Below are 16,112 nucleotides of genomic sequence, written 5' to 3'. Positions count from 1 at the left end.
TGTCTGTCTGTCTATGTTGGTGTACAGTCGGCGGGCTGTACCGTTTGTTTGAGGGGGAGGGGTGGAGAGGTCGGGGGAGGGGCAGGGTCCGGTGAAGAGGCCATGTTTGGAAGCAGCAGGGGTTCAGAGTAGTGAAGGGAGGTGACGAAGGGGGGGAGGGGGGCGTAGCGTCAGGACAGAGGAGAGCTGGGAAATGCAACGGCAATCCAACTATGAGCAACACGGCGTCGTACTACTAGATGATTTTACCCACACGAGAAACATATCCAAGATTCGGCGGTCCTCCTACGCCTGAAGGACAAAGTGCACTCCTTTGAGGATAGCAACGTCCAAATCTTAGCCAGAGAAGACCGATGGCTTGAAAGAGGAGTAAAGGAAGCCGTCTATGTCAGACTGGAAAAACTGAGATTTAATCTGCCATCTATCTACAATTTTTAACTTCTGTCCCCGAAAAGCTTCAACAACCTCATTGACACTTTGACACTGGAGCCTCTGACGGACAAGGGTTGTTAGAGCACCATTCATATAGAAGAGGACAGGGACAAAAACAGTCCCTCCCCTCCCCCCAACAACAGGTAAGCACCCAACTGTTAATGGAAAATTAGCTGCACCGGTTTCTGGTTATTAAGACAACAAGCAAGTTTTAAACCTCAAACTTCCCACCAGTCCCCTAGAACTGAAGAAGCTACTCGGATGAAACGTCTTCTCAACAAACTCTACAAGTCCAGTTGCCTTTTTTGAACCTTTTTTTTGGATATACCATGACCTGGATGACTGAGGACCTTCAACCTGACTAACCGCCAACCAAGGCAGGACCACGGGGAGCTACGGGGACAACCACCAGCCAACCTTGTGAGGACGCCTCTTTACAATGAACGGGGATCTTGGACGGCCTCATATCTGGGGCAGACTGTGTTTTCAATCCAGTGCCAGCATGAGCTGCGCGACTACGTACAGTATAGCTGCCAGCAACAAAAAAAAAACAACACATCAATGGATCCTCTGATGTATCGGCCTTCTGCATATCTGCATATCTGAAAGGTATTTTATGTTGCTGCCTTAAGACGTATAGTATTTCATAAAGAAGTGCTTGAACTCACACACACACATACACACAAGCTGTTCAGGCTGGGTGGCAAGCACTGGGCAAACTGCCAGCGAAAAGGCTAGATGGGAGAGCCGGAGAAAGATGGAAGAAGTTAAGCAGGAGAAGAGGAGCGGTGACGGCATGGCTGACACACACAGACAAACATATTAAAGTTCCCCCCCTTACCCCTCTACCGCCCCCCTCCAACCCCGTGTCTATAAATGTCGGCTGAGGCTAAAAGGTCTGCATGAAATATCCCTCAGTTTGGTAAAAACGGGCGCACTAAGTACAGGCCCCGGCTCACCAGCGGACCAGAAACACGGCCGAAAGTGTGAGAGCCACAGATAAAAGAGGCTCTCTTCTGTGATCAAGGCCCCGTGCGGCGGGCGCTGAGGGAATTTATTTTGATGTATGGTAATCCAAAGGCACAATTTAGACTTTCAGGGTTTGGGGAGCCGCGCCAAATGGTGTATCTGACCTCTGAAGGGGACCGCAATGTTGAATATACGCTGAAATAAAACTCTGGAAAAGAAAAAGGAAAAAAAAAAAAAAGAAATCCATAAAACAGAGAATAACGAGGAAGCGAAAGTATAGAAAAGTACATCAGCATGGACGCACAGACCTCATTACTCTTTCTGCGGAACATGCTGAGCTCATGTTTGGTTTGCTGCAGATTCGGTTGGAAGGACGCGGGGATAAACAACCCCGGCGAGCGAGAGGCCCGTAAACTAGTAAACGACACAATATTCACACATATAAAACAAACACACTCAAATAAAGACGTGGGTAATTTCAACATGGCCCAAAGAGATGTGGAAATAGATTTTTACGAGCTAAGCATATAAAGTCTAACGGAGCAGATTTTCTTTTTTTTTTTAACGCTACACTGGGAAATGTTTTATCACTATTTACCCACATGCTCATGGTGGGCACCGTGGGTGCAGCTGTGCTTGTGTGGGCACCGATAAGTATAGGAGAAGGTGGGCGCCGGCGCTTATGTGACTCCACATGTAGGTGGAGGGAGGAGCAGAAACGGTAAGGTAGGTTTTATTTACCTGTAGCTTTATGGGGAACATGAACACGTAAAGAGAAATATAAGACGTCGTCCATCTGTTAGAGCGCCTGCTTGTTAGCGTATTACAACCAGTGTACATATATATACGCTATTTGCACAGAAATAGCATGAAAAATTATTATTATTGATGCATTGATAGGCTCAATTTAACGTGGAACTCCATTGATTCACTAAGAGGTACTGAGCTCATATATTCTGCAGCTCAGGTGTGTCCATTTCTGATGATGTCATAGTGACGCCATCAGTGGGGCATTAAAGAAACAGGCATTAAGGAGGGTATGGGGGAGATCAAGTGACTGTATGCACACATGGACGAATACTTGATTTCACATGATTTCACCCACAGTTTTTCTTTCCTGAAGAGCATTTTTCGAAGCTCAGTGTGGTGACTCTGGCCGTCACCATCTTGGCAGTGCCTGACTCCAACTAAGTCACCACCTGGATTTAGCTAAGCAAATAGGTACGAGCCTCCTATTGGATAATTACTGCATGGGTGATTATCTTTCAGATGGCAAAAAGTTATTTAACCCCAACTGATGCAATGAGTAGCTTCTTATTTCTTAAACAACCATGTCTAAAGACACATCCTGTGGTCGTGGAAAAGATGTTAGTCTGTTTGAGAAGGGTCAAATCATTGGCATGCATCAAGCAGAGAAAACATCTAAGGAGATTGAAGAAACTACTAAAACTGGGTTAAGAACTGTCCAACGCATTATTTAAAACTGGAAGGATAGTGGAGAACCATTGGAAGACATATGGTCGGAAAAACGTCCTGATTGATCGTGATCATCAATCACTTAAACATTTGGTGAAATCAAATCTAAGAAAAACAACAGTAGAACTCAGGGCTATGTTTAATGGTGAAAGTAAGAGCATTTCCACACGTACAATGTGAAGGGAACTCAATGGATTGGGACTGAACAGCTGTGTAGCCTTAAGAAAACCACTAATCAGTGAGGCTAACCGGGAAATAAAGGCTTCAATTTGCTAGGGAGCATAAAGATTGGACTCTGGAGCAATGGAAGAAGGTCATGTGGTGTGATGAGTCCAGATTTACCCTGTTCCAGAGTGATGGGGGCGTCAGGGTAAGAAGAAAGGCAGATGAAGTGATGCACCCATCATGCCTAATGTCTACTGTACAAGCCTGTGGGGGCAGTGCTATGATCCGGAGTTGCTGCAGTTGCTCAGGTCTAGGTTCAGCAACATTATGTGCCCAAAGAATGAGGTCAGCTGACTACCTGAATATACTGAATAACCAGGTTATTCCATCAATGGATTTTTTTCTTCCCTGATGTTCACGGGCATATTCCAAGATGACAATGCCAGGATTCATGGGGCTCAGATTGTGAAAGAGTGGTTCAGGGAGCATGAGACATCATTTTCACGCATGGATTGGCCACCACAGAGTCCAGACCTTAACCCCACTGAGAATCTTTGGGATGTGCTGGAGAAGGCTTTGTGCAGTGGTCAGACTCTCCCATCATCAATACAAGATCTTGGTGAAAAATGAATGAAACACTGGATGGAAATAAATCTGGTGACATTGGAGAAGCTTATCGAAACACACAGTGAATGTGTGCTGTAATCAAAGGTAAAGGTGGTCCAACGAAATATTAGAGTGTGGAACCTTTTTTGGCCAGGCAGTGTATAAAAATCACCCTCTGCGTAGTTTGTCTTGAATGGAGAAATTAGCTATAAAGGCATGTGAACATTTATTTCTGCTGCAAACTTGCAGACATTCCGACACCGTGGAGGCTCATTTTAGGAGCCAGCCTCTAGTGGCCATTTGAGGAACTGACGTTTTAAACAAACTAGCATAAGATAACCAGACTCAATTCTTTTAAGAATACTGTTTGGTGACACTTCATAATGGGCCGCTTTCAACCAATACAAGTGAAAAATACCTCTGCACGCAATTGGATAGTCCTGCAACCTATCAGAGCCATTTGGTTGTAATCTAATTCAACCCAACAGCCTTCAGTCCATCACTGTTATATCAATGGATAAAGTCCACCCAGGTTATTTGACTGGCCAGAGCATGATCAGTTCCCAACGGAGCAGCTCCAGACCACAAAAAAAAATTACGTGTGGCTTCCAGGCTACTACCGTGTTGCATTATGGGTATCGTCACATGTAGCTTCGAGAGCTTTTGGAGCTTGAGCCACAACAGATCTTTCTTTCTGCTTGTTTTTCATTGTGCACCTTGGATTACCGTAACTACGTCACAGTCTGAGCTGTGGGAAAAAAATCCAACGGTTTCTGAATGCTCAAATTTATTTGCATTACGGTAATTTCACTTGCACCTCTCCTGGACGGTTATATGCTCTTGCTAGATATGGAAAGTCTGAGGGTTTTTTTCTGACCTTTTCATCATCAAAATAAGCAAAAAAGTCCAGACATTTTGAGGTTTAAGTGTTAAAAGGTTAATTGAACTGTAATTTGTGAGTTCCCCAACTTTCCTCGTACACAGCGACAACGTATTATTTCAACTTTCTTGACCGTACGATTAAAACCAGACCAACCGAATCGGAAACTGCGCGGCTTCGGTGCAAAGTTTGGCTTCGGCCTCCTCCGTGGTAAACACAGCGCTGACTGACTGCGTGCCACCACCACCACCACCACCTCCCAGCTCCAATTAGAAGCAGCTTATTATGCATAAACAACCTTAAATTATACATATTGTGTTTTACTCTCTGTGATATTCCCCAATTAGCTGGTGTCTCGCTGAAATATCCGGTAGCGGTGCGGGCTTTCTCGGTGAGGAGCGGCAAATGAGGCCCAGATGCCCAATGAAAGCTTTGTCTGATAAAGCTAACAGAAGTTACTCTGATCTCTCCCTTAATCTGTGTGTGTGTGTGTGTGTGCATGTCCACACACACACATATAAATATAAATACACACACACACATGCACAGTTGTTTGTTCTACATTATTTCTGTGTCCTGCTCCTGGCAGCTCCTGCACGAGCAGACTGGCAGCCAATTGCTCCCATGACCCTGTAGCCTTGCCACGCTAACAAGCTGGCGACCACACAAACCCCTTAAACTGTCACAGAACCGGCCCGCTAGCATGTCCACACACACACACACACACACACATACACACACACATGCATGCACAAGAAAAAAAAAGAGAGCTCACACACTCCTCACCCAGGTAAGCAAGAAAGAACAATGCGGATATCCGGCTCGCATCATTAGCGCTCAGGGAAAAAAAGCCAAGGACACCCGAACAAAGCAACCACACAAACACACATTTTACAGTTTTATGCCCAAATAAGTAGCTTGAATTCTCCGTCCGTGACACAAATACACGGGAAAACCCACGCTGAAAAGAGTTGAGAGCATCACCACTGAGCAGCGGGAGCAGAGCTGAGCGGGAGACAGCAGACCTAATGATGAATTACATGATCACCTGCTACGCCTCAGAGCCTTTCATTCAGGTAAAAGAATCACCTCCGGAGCAGGCAGAGGCGGAGGCCCTCCCCCTTCCCATTCCCTTCCCTCCTCTTCCTCCCTCCCTCCCTCCTCCTCCTCCTCATCTCTCACTCCCAACACCACCACCACCATCACCAGAACAGATGTCTGCTGTAACCCAGTAGCTCCCTTCGCTGTAGACACATGGAGGCGCCATCTGGACCGGAACGATGCTCCACTCCAGATTGGGGAGTGTGTTTATATATATGTGTGTGTGTGTGAATGCAAATCAGAAGAAAAGAATTCAGCTTTCTTTTTTTTTTTCTTCCTCCTCGTGTGTCATTTGTAAATGTGCGTGTCAGTGAGTAAGCATGTCTCGGAGACAGAAGGCGCCTCGTGCGCTGACGACACACCTGAGTGCTTTTAGTCGAGTTTGTTTGGGTCGTATGTTGTTTTTCCCGCACCGTCTTTTACAGCGACAGTTGAGTCAGGCCTACGGCAGGTGGGACGCCACTCGACAGCTCCGTCTAAACAACCCTGGCTACTCGACGAACCCCCTCTTCTCCACGTCTTTCATCATTCGCTTTCTCTCTCTCTTTATCTATCTGGGCTCTGCAGCAAAATTACAACACCCAAAGCACTTAGCTGAATGTTCCTGACAACTTCACATCACCTCAGACACTCTGCATTCATGCCGTGTCACAACAGCGTGTTTTTTTCCCTCCTCTTTTCTGCATGTGATAATGCACCTAATTGCACAATAAGATCGCACATTCGGCGAGGTTTTCAATGCGCTGGAGAGGCCTTTATTTTTCGTGGATGTCAGATTTACAAAACAACATCTTTTTCGGAGGCTGCAGACAGGCGGGCGGTGGATGTTATGGAGCTACCGGGCTACCAAAAGGCTTTGGTGAGCCCACAATGGGACAACAGCAGACATCTGGAAGAAACACAACCGCACCCAGCAGCAGCATAGAGAAGAACAAGAGACAACAAGAGATAGAGAGATGGAGAGGAGAGGATAGAAAAGACAGAGGAGGAATGGAACGGCTGCAGATCACAGGAAGTGCAAAACAGACTTGGAAGAAATAAAGACAGAGAAAGAGATGTACACACAGGTTGAGGGTGGTGTGTGTGAGCGGAAGTAGAGCATGTATACATGTACACAGTATAATGTTTAATGTTGTTCTAACCATGGTAAGGAAACTGCACTCCATCGCTCTCATGCTTAATCTTCCTCTCCTGCACACTGGCCAAATGGTGCTGCACTGAAAGGCCAAACAGGGGAGAAGGGGAGAGTTAACAATGGAGGAGGAGGGGAAGGAGGGAGAGAGAAAAAAAAAATAATAAAAAAAAGACAAGAGACACAGAAAGAGATGGAAAGAATGAGAGAGAGAGAGAAATACGAGTGGTTAAATAATGGGTAAAAAAGGGGGGATTTTAATGTCACAGAGTGCAGCAAGTGTCTATAAAACGGTTACATCATTACTGCTGGCAGTGTTAAAACGGCAGCGTGTGAGTGGGAGTGACGGCTATAAACTGGAATATACGTGAAAATTTAGCAATCCGTCGAAATCCCCAGCGTCAGATACGACGCCCAAGAGATATACACATGAAGGCTATTGTAAATGCGTTTAAGGATGATGCACATCACGGCCGGTTAAAAGTGCTGTAGATTTCTGATGTAAACGGGTGGTAACTTTTGGCGCTGCTCTGCCGTAACGCTTCAGACAAAAGGCATCTTGGGAAATAGTAAAGAAATGGTTCAGCATTTTATGAAACAGCCCAAGTAACTTCACGTGCGTTAGATGAGATGATTGATAACCCTCTTGTAAATCTGTATAATCGTGTAAACATTGAGCTACAGCAAGCAGTTGGTTAGCTTAATGTTAGCTTAACACGATTAGCAAGATTAAAAACAAAGGGAGACTGTGTCTGAAAAATTTGGAGGTTTTAGACTTGTTCTTTTCTCCCTGCTTGAAGTTTTCGTATGAAGCTAAGCTAAGCTAAGCTAAGCTAAATTAACTACAGCCAGTAAACTGGTTAACTTAACATTAGCCAAGTTCAAAGTTTGAAAAAAAAGAGATACCGGTAGCCTGGCTAGTAACCTCATGAAAGCAGTAGGATTGATACTGCTATCATATCCGTATAATCATGTAAACATTGAGCTACAGCAAGCAGTTGGTTAGCTTAATGTTAGCTTAACATGATTAGCAAGATTGAAAACAAAGGGAGACTGTGTCTGAAAAATTAAGAGGATAGACTTGTTCTTCTCTCCCTGCTTGCAGTTTTTGTTTGAAGCTAAGCTAAGTTAACTACAGCCTGTACACCGGTTAGCTTAACATTAGCTAAGTACAAGCTTAGAAAACAGGGAGATACCGGTAGCCTGGCAAGTAACCTCACGAACGTTAGATGAGACGATTGATACTGGTCTCATATCCGTATAGTCATGTAAACATTGAGCTATAGCAAGCAGTTGGTTAGCTTAATGTTAGCTGCCAGTACACCAGTTAGTTTATCATTGGCTAAGTACAAGTTCAAAGTTTAAAAACAGGGAGATACTGGTAGCCTGGCTAGTAACCTCATGAAAGTTAGATATGAGGATTGATACTGCTCTCATAGCCGTATAATCATGTAAACACTGAGCTAAAGCAAGCAGTTGGTTAGTTTAATGTTAGCTTAACGTGATTAGCAAGATTGAAAACAAAACAAAGGGAAACTCTTAGCCAAGCTGTGGATGAAAGAAACACAATTTGGAGATTTTAGGCTAGTTCTTTTCTCCCTGCTAGGAGTTTTTGTATGAAGCTAAGCTAAGCTAAGCTAAGCTAACTTAGTTCTTTTCTACCAGTTTGCAGGTTTTGTGTGAAGCTAGGCTAAGCTAACTGGCTACTGTTTATAGCTTTATATTTACTACATCTTTTTTTATTATATCTACGGAATATTTTTTCTGTTAGCTAAACTTGCTGTAGTTTTATATTTAGCATACATAAACACGATGAGTGGTATCAATCTTCTCTGCAAGTAAGCAAATGACTGTATTTCCAAAATGTCTACGAACTATTCCTTAGATTAGATTATCAAAACATCCCATATCTTGTCATAACCTCACAAAAATGAACATATATAAGACCATAAAGGGTCTTTATAGCGTTTGAGATTCTGTAAGTATGTGGCTTTGACACTCACACACACACATACGCACTCACAGTCCTAAAACTCAACTGGTGTTAGCGCTAGCACCACAGAAACTACAGTATCTGAGCAAGACTAATCCATCTAACTGCAACTCTTCTCACTGACAACTCAGACAACAAACACTGGTCAAATAAATTACTCTCAGTTTGTGGTCTGATTAAAGGGCCAGTTCAGCCAGAGCAAAGGAAAGAAAACACATATTTTCACTCTGTCACCTAGTAAACATGCAGATTTTTTATTTGCTGCATTTTTCTCATACTACATGTTACACTTGCAGGAAATCTGACGTCCCAGTTTCACACGTAAACCCCACATGTGATATTTAATCGGCGCTGCACCGGAGTTGTGGGAAATGTTTTTGTGGTAAAAACGTCCAAACTCGTGCAAATAAACCCCAAACTTTTCTGCATTGTGAAACTACTCTGGGTAACATTGAAAACATGTTTTCATGTGTTTTGAGTAAACTGGCTCTTTAAGTCTCTGATATCCGTGTGAAAGGATGCTATTACCGCGATGCCTTTACCTCAGAGAGTCCTGGTGTGCGCGGTTAGGGTCTTATTAGGAACAGGTTGGAAGATGGAAGATGGTGAGAGTGTGGATGGTGGAGGGAGGTGGGAGGGGGGATCGAGTGATGAAAGGAAGGGACGACACAGGGCAGAGGGAAGGGGGAGTGTGATGGCGGGAGAAGGTGAGCTGGGGCTTCTGGTCCATTTCAAGTCAGTAATTATAAAATTATCACCAGAAAATATGCGTAACAAATATCCTAGCTCTTCATTTTACCAGTGCCTGATTAGCTTAGCTTAGCTTAGCTTAGCTCAGCGCAAAAACCTGGAAGCTGTGTGAAAACAGCTGGTCTTGCTTTGCTTTAAGGTAACATCATATGTCTACCATGCCTTCCATAACGACTCTTGTCTTAAAAGAATCTTTTTTTAAATATAACTCAGCAATCTGTTTGATTTTTTTGATTTTTTTTTTTGGTCTCTGAATTGAAGTGGACCTCGGCCCAGCTCCCGGAGAGGCGTCTGAAATGCGTGCATAACGGGTGATTGGGTGGCTGCGGCGGGACTACCTGCGTCCACATCGTTGGGCCAACCGCTGGACTGAGAGCTGCTGCCAGCTGCAGGGGATCGGCCTGAGTAGAAGACATCGTCCACCGGGCTCTCCATCTCGCTGTCGTCAATGGACTTGCGCTTGTTGGAGCTGAGAGGGGGGAAAAAAAAGAAGAAGAAGAGTTTTGTAGGAGTTAATGGGATGCATGTTTATTTTGAGACTAATCTGATCCTTGTGGGTTTTAGTTTTCTCACTGATACAGCAGGAACTACTAATCAGTATTTGGAACTCTAATACATACACACATATCCTTTGTGGGACATTTGAGTACAAATGCGAGGGCTTATTTCCCCTGGAGTCAGGCCTAGAAATCAAGAGTAACGCAAATTCGAAATGTCAAGGTTTCTGTTCTGTGTTTTGTTCTCGTATTATGTTATATCCAGGAGGGACGGAGCAACGCAACTATGACAGGGAGACAAACACCGAGCCAGGACTTTAGCAACACGCCGCGTCCGTACTGGCCCAGAGCAGCCTCTAACTAGAAACCCAATGCTGAGAGTGTGCAGGGCGACGCTGGGAACGCATTTGTGTGCGCGTCTGCAGATTCTTATAGACCCACACATCTGCGACCAATAAAACAAAGGGGGTTGAGAGCGTTCAGCGTGTGCGTATCTGTGCGACGGCATGCATGCATGCGTGTGTGTGTGGCTTCTCTTTGAGTGCGATGCAGGGGTCTGTGTTATATTAGTATCAAGGGAGATATTCTGTAATGAGTGTAACTACCTCCGTGGGAGACTTGCATAAAGCTCCATTTCAGTCCTGCAGCGTAAGATGAGCGGGAGAGGAACGGGCGGAGGGGGAGAAAAAAACAAACGGACAAAGAGGGTGACGGACAGATCAGAAGGAAAAAAAATAAAATGAGAGGGGATGAGGAGGATTAGTGATGAGGAAGGAGAAAGAGAGAAACCACAAAATTAAAAAGCAGAGCAAGCCATAAGCATAAAAGACTACACATTAGAGTTAAGTCGGTTAGGAGATTTAGATGTGAAGAATATTAGTGCAAGAAAAGGTGTTTTTGTGTCTTTGCGTACCTGGTGGAGGGGGTGGAGGTGATGGAGCGCCGTCCCAGGGTCACCTGGTTGATGTTGTAGTAGCCAGGGCTGTCCAGGTCGGCCAGAGAGAAGTTGGGGCCCGTCGCTGTAGCCACCGGGGCTGAGGAGGTCACACAAAAAAAAGAGACGCATCACATAGAAGAATGTGAAAAAAGAAACGACGCAATGGAAATAATCATGACTTTACAAGACGGCAACGTTTAATAATCAATGGGTCAACTGGACGCCATTTTGGTCAAGACCTACAGGATGGATCGCCATTGGCGTATTGACCATTGGCTTGGTCACAGTAGCTCCATTGCACATTAAAAAAACATAGTAAAAACAAAAATAGATGTAAGATAGTTAAATAAAAATACAAATAAAATAGTATAAGCAAAACATATATATTAACAATTATAATATAAATACTTTGCATGTTTAGAAAGTTACTTTGATGATTCACTGGTGTTTCTTCTCTTTTGAGGAAGTTTATAATGCGAGATTACTCCAAAAAAGTCAGCGGTCTAGTCGTAAACGTTTGGTATTTTATTTCTAAACCATCCAAGAAACTAGACAGTGTAAATAATCGTGACTTTACATAGTTTAATAGTCAACGAGTCAACTGGACGCCATTTTGGTCCAGACCTACGGGATGGATCGCCATTGGCGTATTCGCCAGAGGACGAATCAAGTCAAAGTTCACACTGGGAACATTCAGAACTGATGAAAAGGAATGGCGTGAAATTTGGTAAAGAAATTTGCAGTTCCCTTGGTCACAGTAGCTCAGTTGCACATTAAATAAATCGTAAAAATAAAAATAAATGTAGGATAATAAAAATATTTAGCGATTGTAGAAAGTTTCTTTGATGATTCATTGGTTTTTCCTTGTCTTTCTTTGGAGGAAACTTGGTTTTAAATTGAGATACCAGTTCTTAGATTTCTTTGTTTTGTGGAACATGTTCTTCTCATGATGACTTTTCCATCAGGTTATGTTCGATAACATGTGGTTTATGGACCCTCAAGAAAACTACAAATGTAAGTTTATAATGCGAGATTACTCCAAAAAAGTCAGCGGTCTAGTCATAAAAGTTTGGTATTTCATTTCTAAACCATCCAAGAAACTAGACAATGTAAATAATTGTGACTTTACAAGGTGACTTTACAAAACAGTTAATAGTCAATGGGTCAACTGGACGCCATTTTGGTCCAGACCCACAAGTCAAAGTTCATACTGGCAACATTTCAGAACTAATGAAAGGGAATAGCGTGAAATTTGGTAAAGAAATTCATGGTTCCCAGACGATGAATCGTGGCTAGACTTGGCCTTAGACTCAGATAGACTTTATTGAGGCACAGGGAAAACTGCTGTTTTAATTGAGATAGCAGTTTTTAAATTTCTTTGTGGCGTTTTGTGGAACATGTTCTTCTCATGATGACTTTTCCATCAGGTTATGTTTGATAACATGTGGTTTATGGACCCGTAAGAAAACTACAAATGTAAGTTTGTGATGTGAGATTACTCCAAAAAAAGTTGGCGGTCTAGTCGTAAACGTTTGGTATTTCATTTCTAAACCATCATCACAGGTCATCTGATGTGTCAGGTGTAAATTCTCCCCAAGGCGTTGTTTATTACTTGGTTTATGATGGATGCTCTTATCCCAAAGCCTTCTACAAGGCTCTTGTTGCAAAATAACCCAAATACACAGAGTGTATTAGGACCGACGGAGACGGTGATTGACGTTAGAAATTACAGCCATGACTCACTCTGCGACACACGGACCAGCTCGGCTACGTTCCACACGCCTGAAGTCACAAAGCAGTCCTGGAAACTCAAGTGGCCTGGGTGAAAGACGGAGAAAGGGGGGGAGAGAGTGTGAGACAGCAGGGTGGATGCATGTACCAAACATGGATAAAATTACATGCCTATATAATACGAAAAACAACACGCACACACACAAACATGTGTGGAACACACACACACACATGTGTGGAAAGGCTTGACACACCAGTTTACTGGAACCATCTGCTTTTTATAAGATACAACAGGCCTTTGGTTTGGACATGGTCTATCTTTTTTTTAGCTGTTGACAGTCGAACATACACAGCCAATGTGTCCAACAAGCCAGAATAATATACTATGTGTTGTGATCTTTAAGTTTATATGAATGCACATGTGGAGGTGTGTAAATATTAAAAGGTATTCAAGCAGTGACGCATACGCACATCCTTGGTTTTCCATCATTGCGAATGTCCAAAAACAAAAAACATGCTGAAACGATAGCAACTGGACTTTCTTAAAGATGTTTCGAGGGAGATGCTTGGATGAAACATCTTTAAGAAACTCTACAAGTCCAGTTGTCTTTGTTTCAGCTTGTTTTTTAGAATTACCACGACCTGAATCATTATGAATTATAATTATGAGTGTTTTTCTTTGAGTAACCTGAACAGATTCTCTTGTATTACAACATATAATAGCAATAGTTTGGTCTTGTACAGGTTCTGGTTGCAAACTCTGTAAACTCTTGAGGTGAAATCCTTTAAAACTTCTGTTATGTTTTCAATTCATTGTTTAAAATCTCTACAAACATCAGACTGCCCATTAACTTACCTTAACTTTTAGCAAAACTTGAAGCCCAGCCCTTAACCCTTTAAAACCGAATGTGTCTCTAAGACCTTTCAGGTGTTCTCTGCTCTACGAAGGATATAAACTACTTTTATCTTGCTGCCCATAGTGTTACTGTCACTGTCATTAGTGTTTCTACACAATAAATGCAGAGAACCAGATATTTCCCACCGACATTCACAGAAACCACAAACAAATGGAGCTAAAAGGAAAGGGAATACTGCGCTGACGTTCGCCAGGTGCCCAGAGACGTGGTTTCCACCTCGTTTCCATGGCTCACAAGTCGCTAACGAAATATCCTGATGCAGGTTCAAGTTCAAAACCACGCACTAATCACTCCTCAAACGGACCTTTAGCTTGACCTTTAACTGAAAGGTGTAAGTGTGAGCTACCTGGAAAAAATTTCCCCCCCAAACAAAAGACCAGTCTCTGAAAGTCTTGGAACAATCAAAAACTGATCCTCGTGAGGGCGAAGGTACAAATAGATTTAACTTCACTTTTCTTAGCTTCTCCTAGTAAAGTTCAAGTGTGTGATTACGTCCCCAGAGGGTGTTTGTATAAAGATGTCCTGACTGAATGGATTTTACACCCACACCCTTCCTCCAAACTTCCTCCATTTCATCCTTCTCTCCGACTGTCCATCACTCCACTCCTCCCTGTTCTCGTCATCCCACCACCCCACCACCCCACCCACCCACCTCTCATTTTCTTTTCAATCTCCCCCCTATTTTTTCCTCCCGTCCTCCATCCACCGCTTCTTCTTCTTCTTCTTCGCTCCATCCCTGCCCGGGGTTTAACCACAGCAGGGACGGCGCATGAGGTCAGCGCTCGGCTCGGCAGCGGCCATGTGGTTCCCATCTTCCAATAACGTCAGTGTGATTTATGAGTGGCCCGCCACAAGCCCAGCACAGCCCCCACGCTACAGTACCATCAGCTCTCCTTACCATAATAAACTTGGACGAAACTCTGCCGGGGCTCACTCACACACCGAGAGGCCCGTACGAAGGGGTACTGTGCATACATGTGCATACGTTTTAGAGCCTGTATAGGTGTGATTGCATGTAGGCAACAGGTACTGTATGTCAAACATTCTCATGCATGTGTGTAATGAGTAAGGGCAAGCACGGCGGGGCACACTTGTAAACGTACCATTCGGCGGGGGCTTGACGTCTGTGTCTCCTTGCTGGTTTGAGTTGTCTGATTGTCCTGATTGTTCTGAAAGAAGAGACAAAGAGAGAGAGGAGAGATGGTTAGTCAGGTGGACAGATGTCTGGACAACACCCAAGGTGAGGGGGCAGGTTAGCATCAGAGGGAACGCTTGAGAAACTTGACGGGAAGCGGCGCCTTCTTTCATTCTTTCCACGGGAGCAGAGACAGACGTGGGCCCGAGATTAAAGATAGGCGCATATTTCTGCTTAGGTTGAATCTCAGTTGAAAGTCGTAAAATGGCAAAACAAAAGGTCCATGTCCTCACCGCTGGAATCTAACACACACACAAAATCTTAGTGAAGACGTTAGCATAGACTGGGTAAAAGTGCAACAAATTCCAAGAATCTTTTTTATTGTCGACTCACGAGATGTTTGGGAGGTAGGTATTGTTCAACAATCAAACTTCCGGTACGCTTCTACTTTAACAAAGCCAATTCCTTTTATGCCTTTCCTTTAATGAACACACCCACACACAGTTTCAGTGTTAATTGGCTAAAATGGTCCCAAGAAACCTAGGCGCTGATTGGATTACTTCTCTGGTGAATGAACTCAAACAGAGCCACTTTTCTCGCTTTCATTACGCTCCTTCCTTGGGAATCCCACCTACTCAAATGTACACTCGCTATTTTGGCAAAGAAAGTTTAGTTTGGGTAGCATTTTTGTTTTTTGGGCAACTGTTGCTTAGTAGGTAGAGTGGCTTGTTTACGAACCAGAGTGTCAGCAGTTCAATCCCCGGACCACATGTTGAAGTGTCCTTGATCCCCAGTGGTTGGCACTGGTGTGTGAAAGTGCGAACAAACGGGTAAAGGTGCGCTTTGAGCATCATTAGGTAGACAAGCACCATATAAACACAAGGTATTTACCATTTTGGTCATTGCTTGGGTTGTAACTCACAAAACCTGAACAAAACCACTTTTCTTTCTGTTCATTTCTTTTTTGAGTCCCAACACACATTATTTCAGTAAAGGTCTTTGAAGTGTAAGTTGGGTAAAGTCTTAACTCTCTCAAGAAACCTCCACTTTTCAACTGCTGACCTATAAAATGCTTGATTTTAGGTTCTAGGCATTGATTGGATTGCTTCTCTGGTGGGTGTTTAACTCAACCAAACCACTTTTCTCTCTTTCTGTACCATCCGTTTTTTGGGAATCTCTCTGTTCAAAAGCAAAATCACTATTTTAGCTTAGACTTTAGAGGGTTTTGTCTGGGTAATGGTAAGGAGTTCCTAAGAAAAATGTCCATTTTGAAGTTTTGGTCATTGCTTTGGGTTGTAACTCCTAAACCTGAACAAACCCAACTTTTAATTTCTATTCATTTCTTTCTTGGGCCTTAACACACATTATTTCAGTAAAGGCCTTTGAAATGT

General features: G+C 43.5%; 1 protein-coding gene across 5 annotated transcripts in view; it reads right to left on the bottom strand.

Moving 5' to 3' along the window:
• The window catches only part of nfixb (nuclear factor I/Xb), a 136,457-nt gene that overhangs the window by 22,639 nt on the left and 97,706 nt on the right, over positions 1–16,112 (bottom strand). For 3 of the 5 annotated variants that reach the window (XM_084571247.1, XM_084571250.1, XM_084571248.1), the window contains exons 3-7: positions 14,690–14,755; positions 12,682–12,756; positions 10,915–11,035; positions 9,843–9,973; positions 6,772–6,846 (exon numbers count right to left, since the gene is read on the bottom strand). In XM_084571247.1, coding sequence (XP_084427373.1) covers positions 6,772–6,846; positions 9,843–9,973; positions 10,915–11,035; positions 12,682–12,756; positions 14,690–14,755 — 468 coding nt within the window. The remainder of the gene's footprint in view (positions 1–6,771; positions 6,847–9,842; positions 9,974–10,914; positions 11,036–12,681; positions 12,757–14,689; positions 14,756–16,112) is intronic. The other 2 variants (XM_084571249.1, XM_084571251.1) reach the window with 1 other exon arrangement.

This window comes from Chelon labrosus (genome assembly GCF_963514085.1).
Source record: "Chelon labrosus genome assembly, chromosome: 21".
NCBI classification, from domain to species: Eukaryota; Metazoa; Chordata; class Actinopteri; order Mugiliformes; family Mugilidae; genus Chelon; species Chelon labrosus.
The sequence above is the reverse complement of the archived record's forward strand: the minus strand, read 5'-3'. Positions and strand labels throughout refer to the sequence as shown.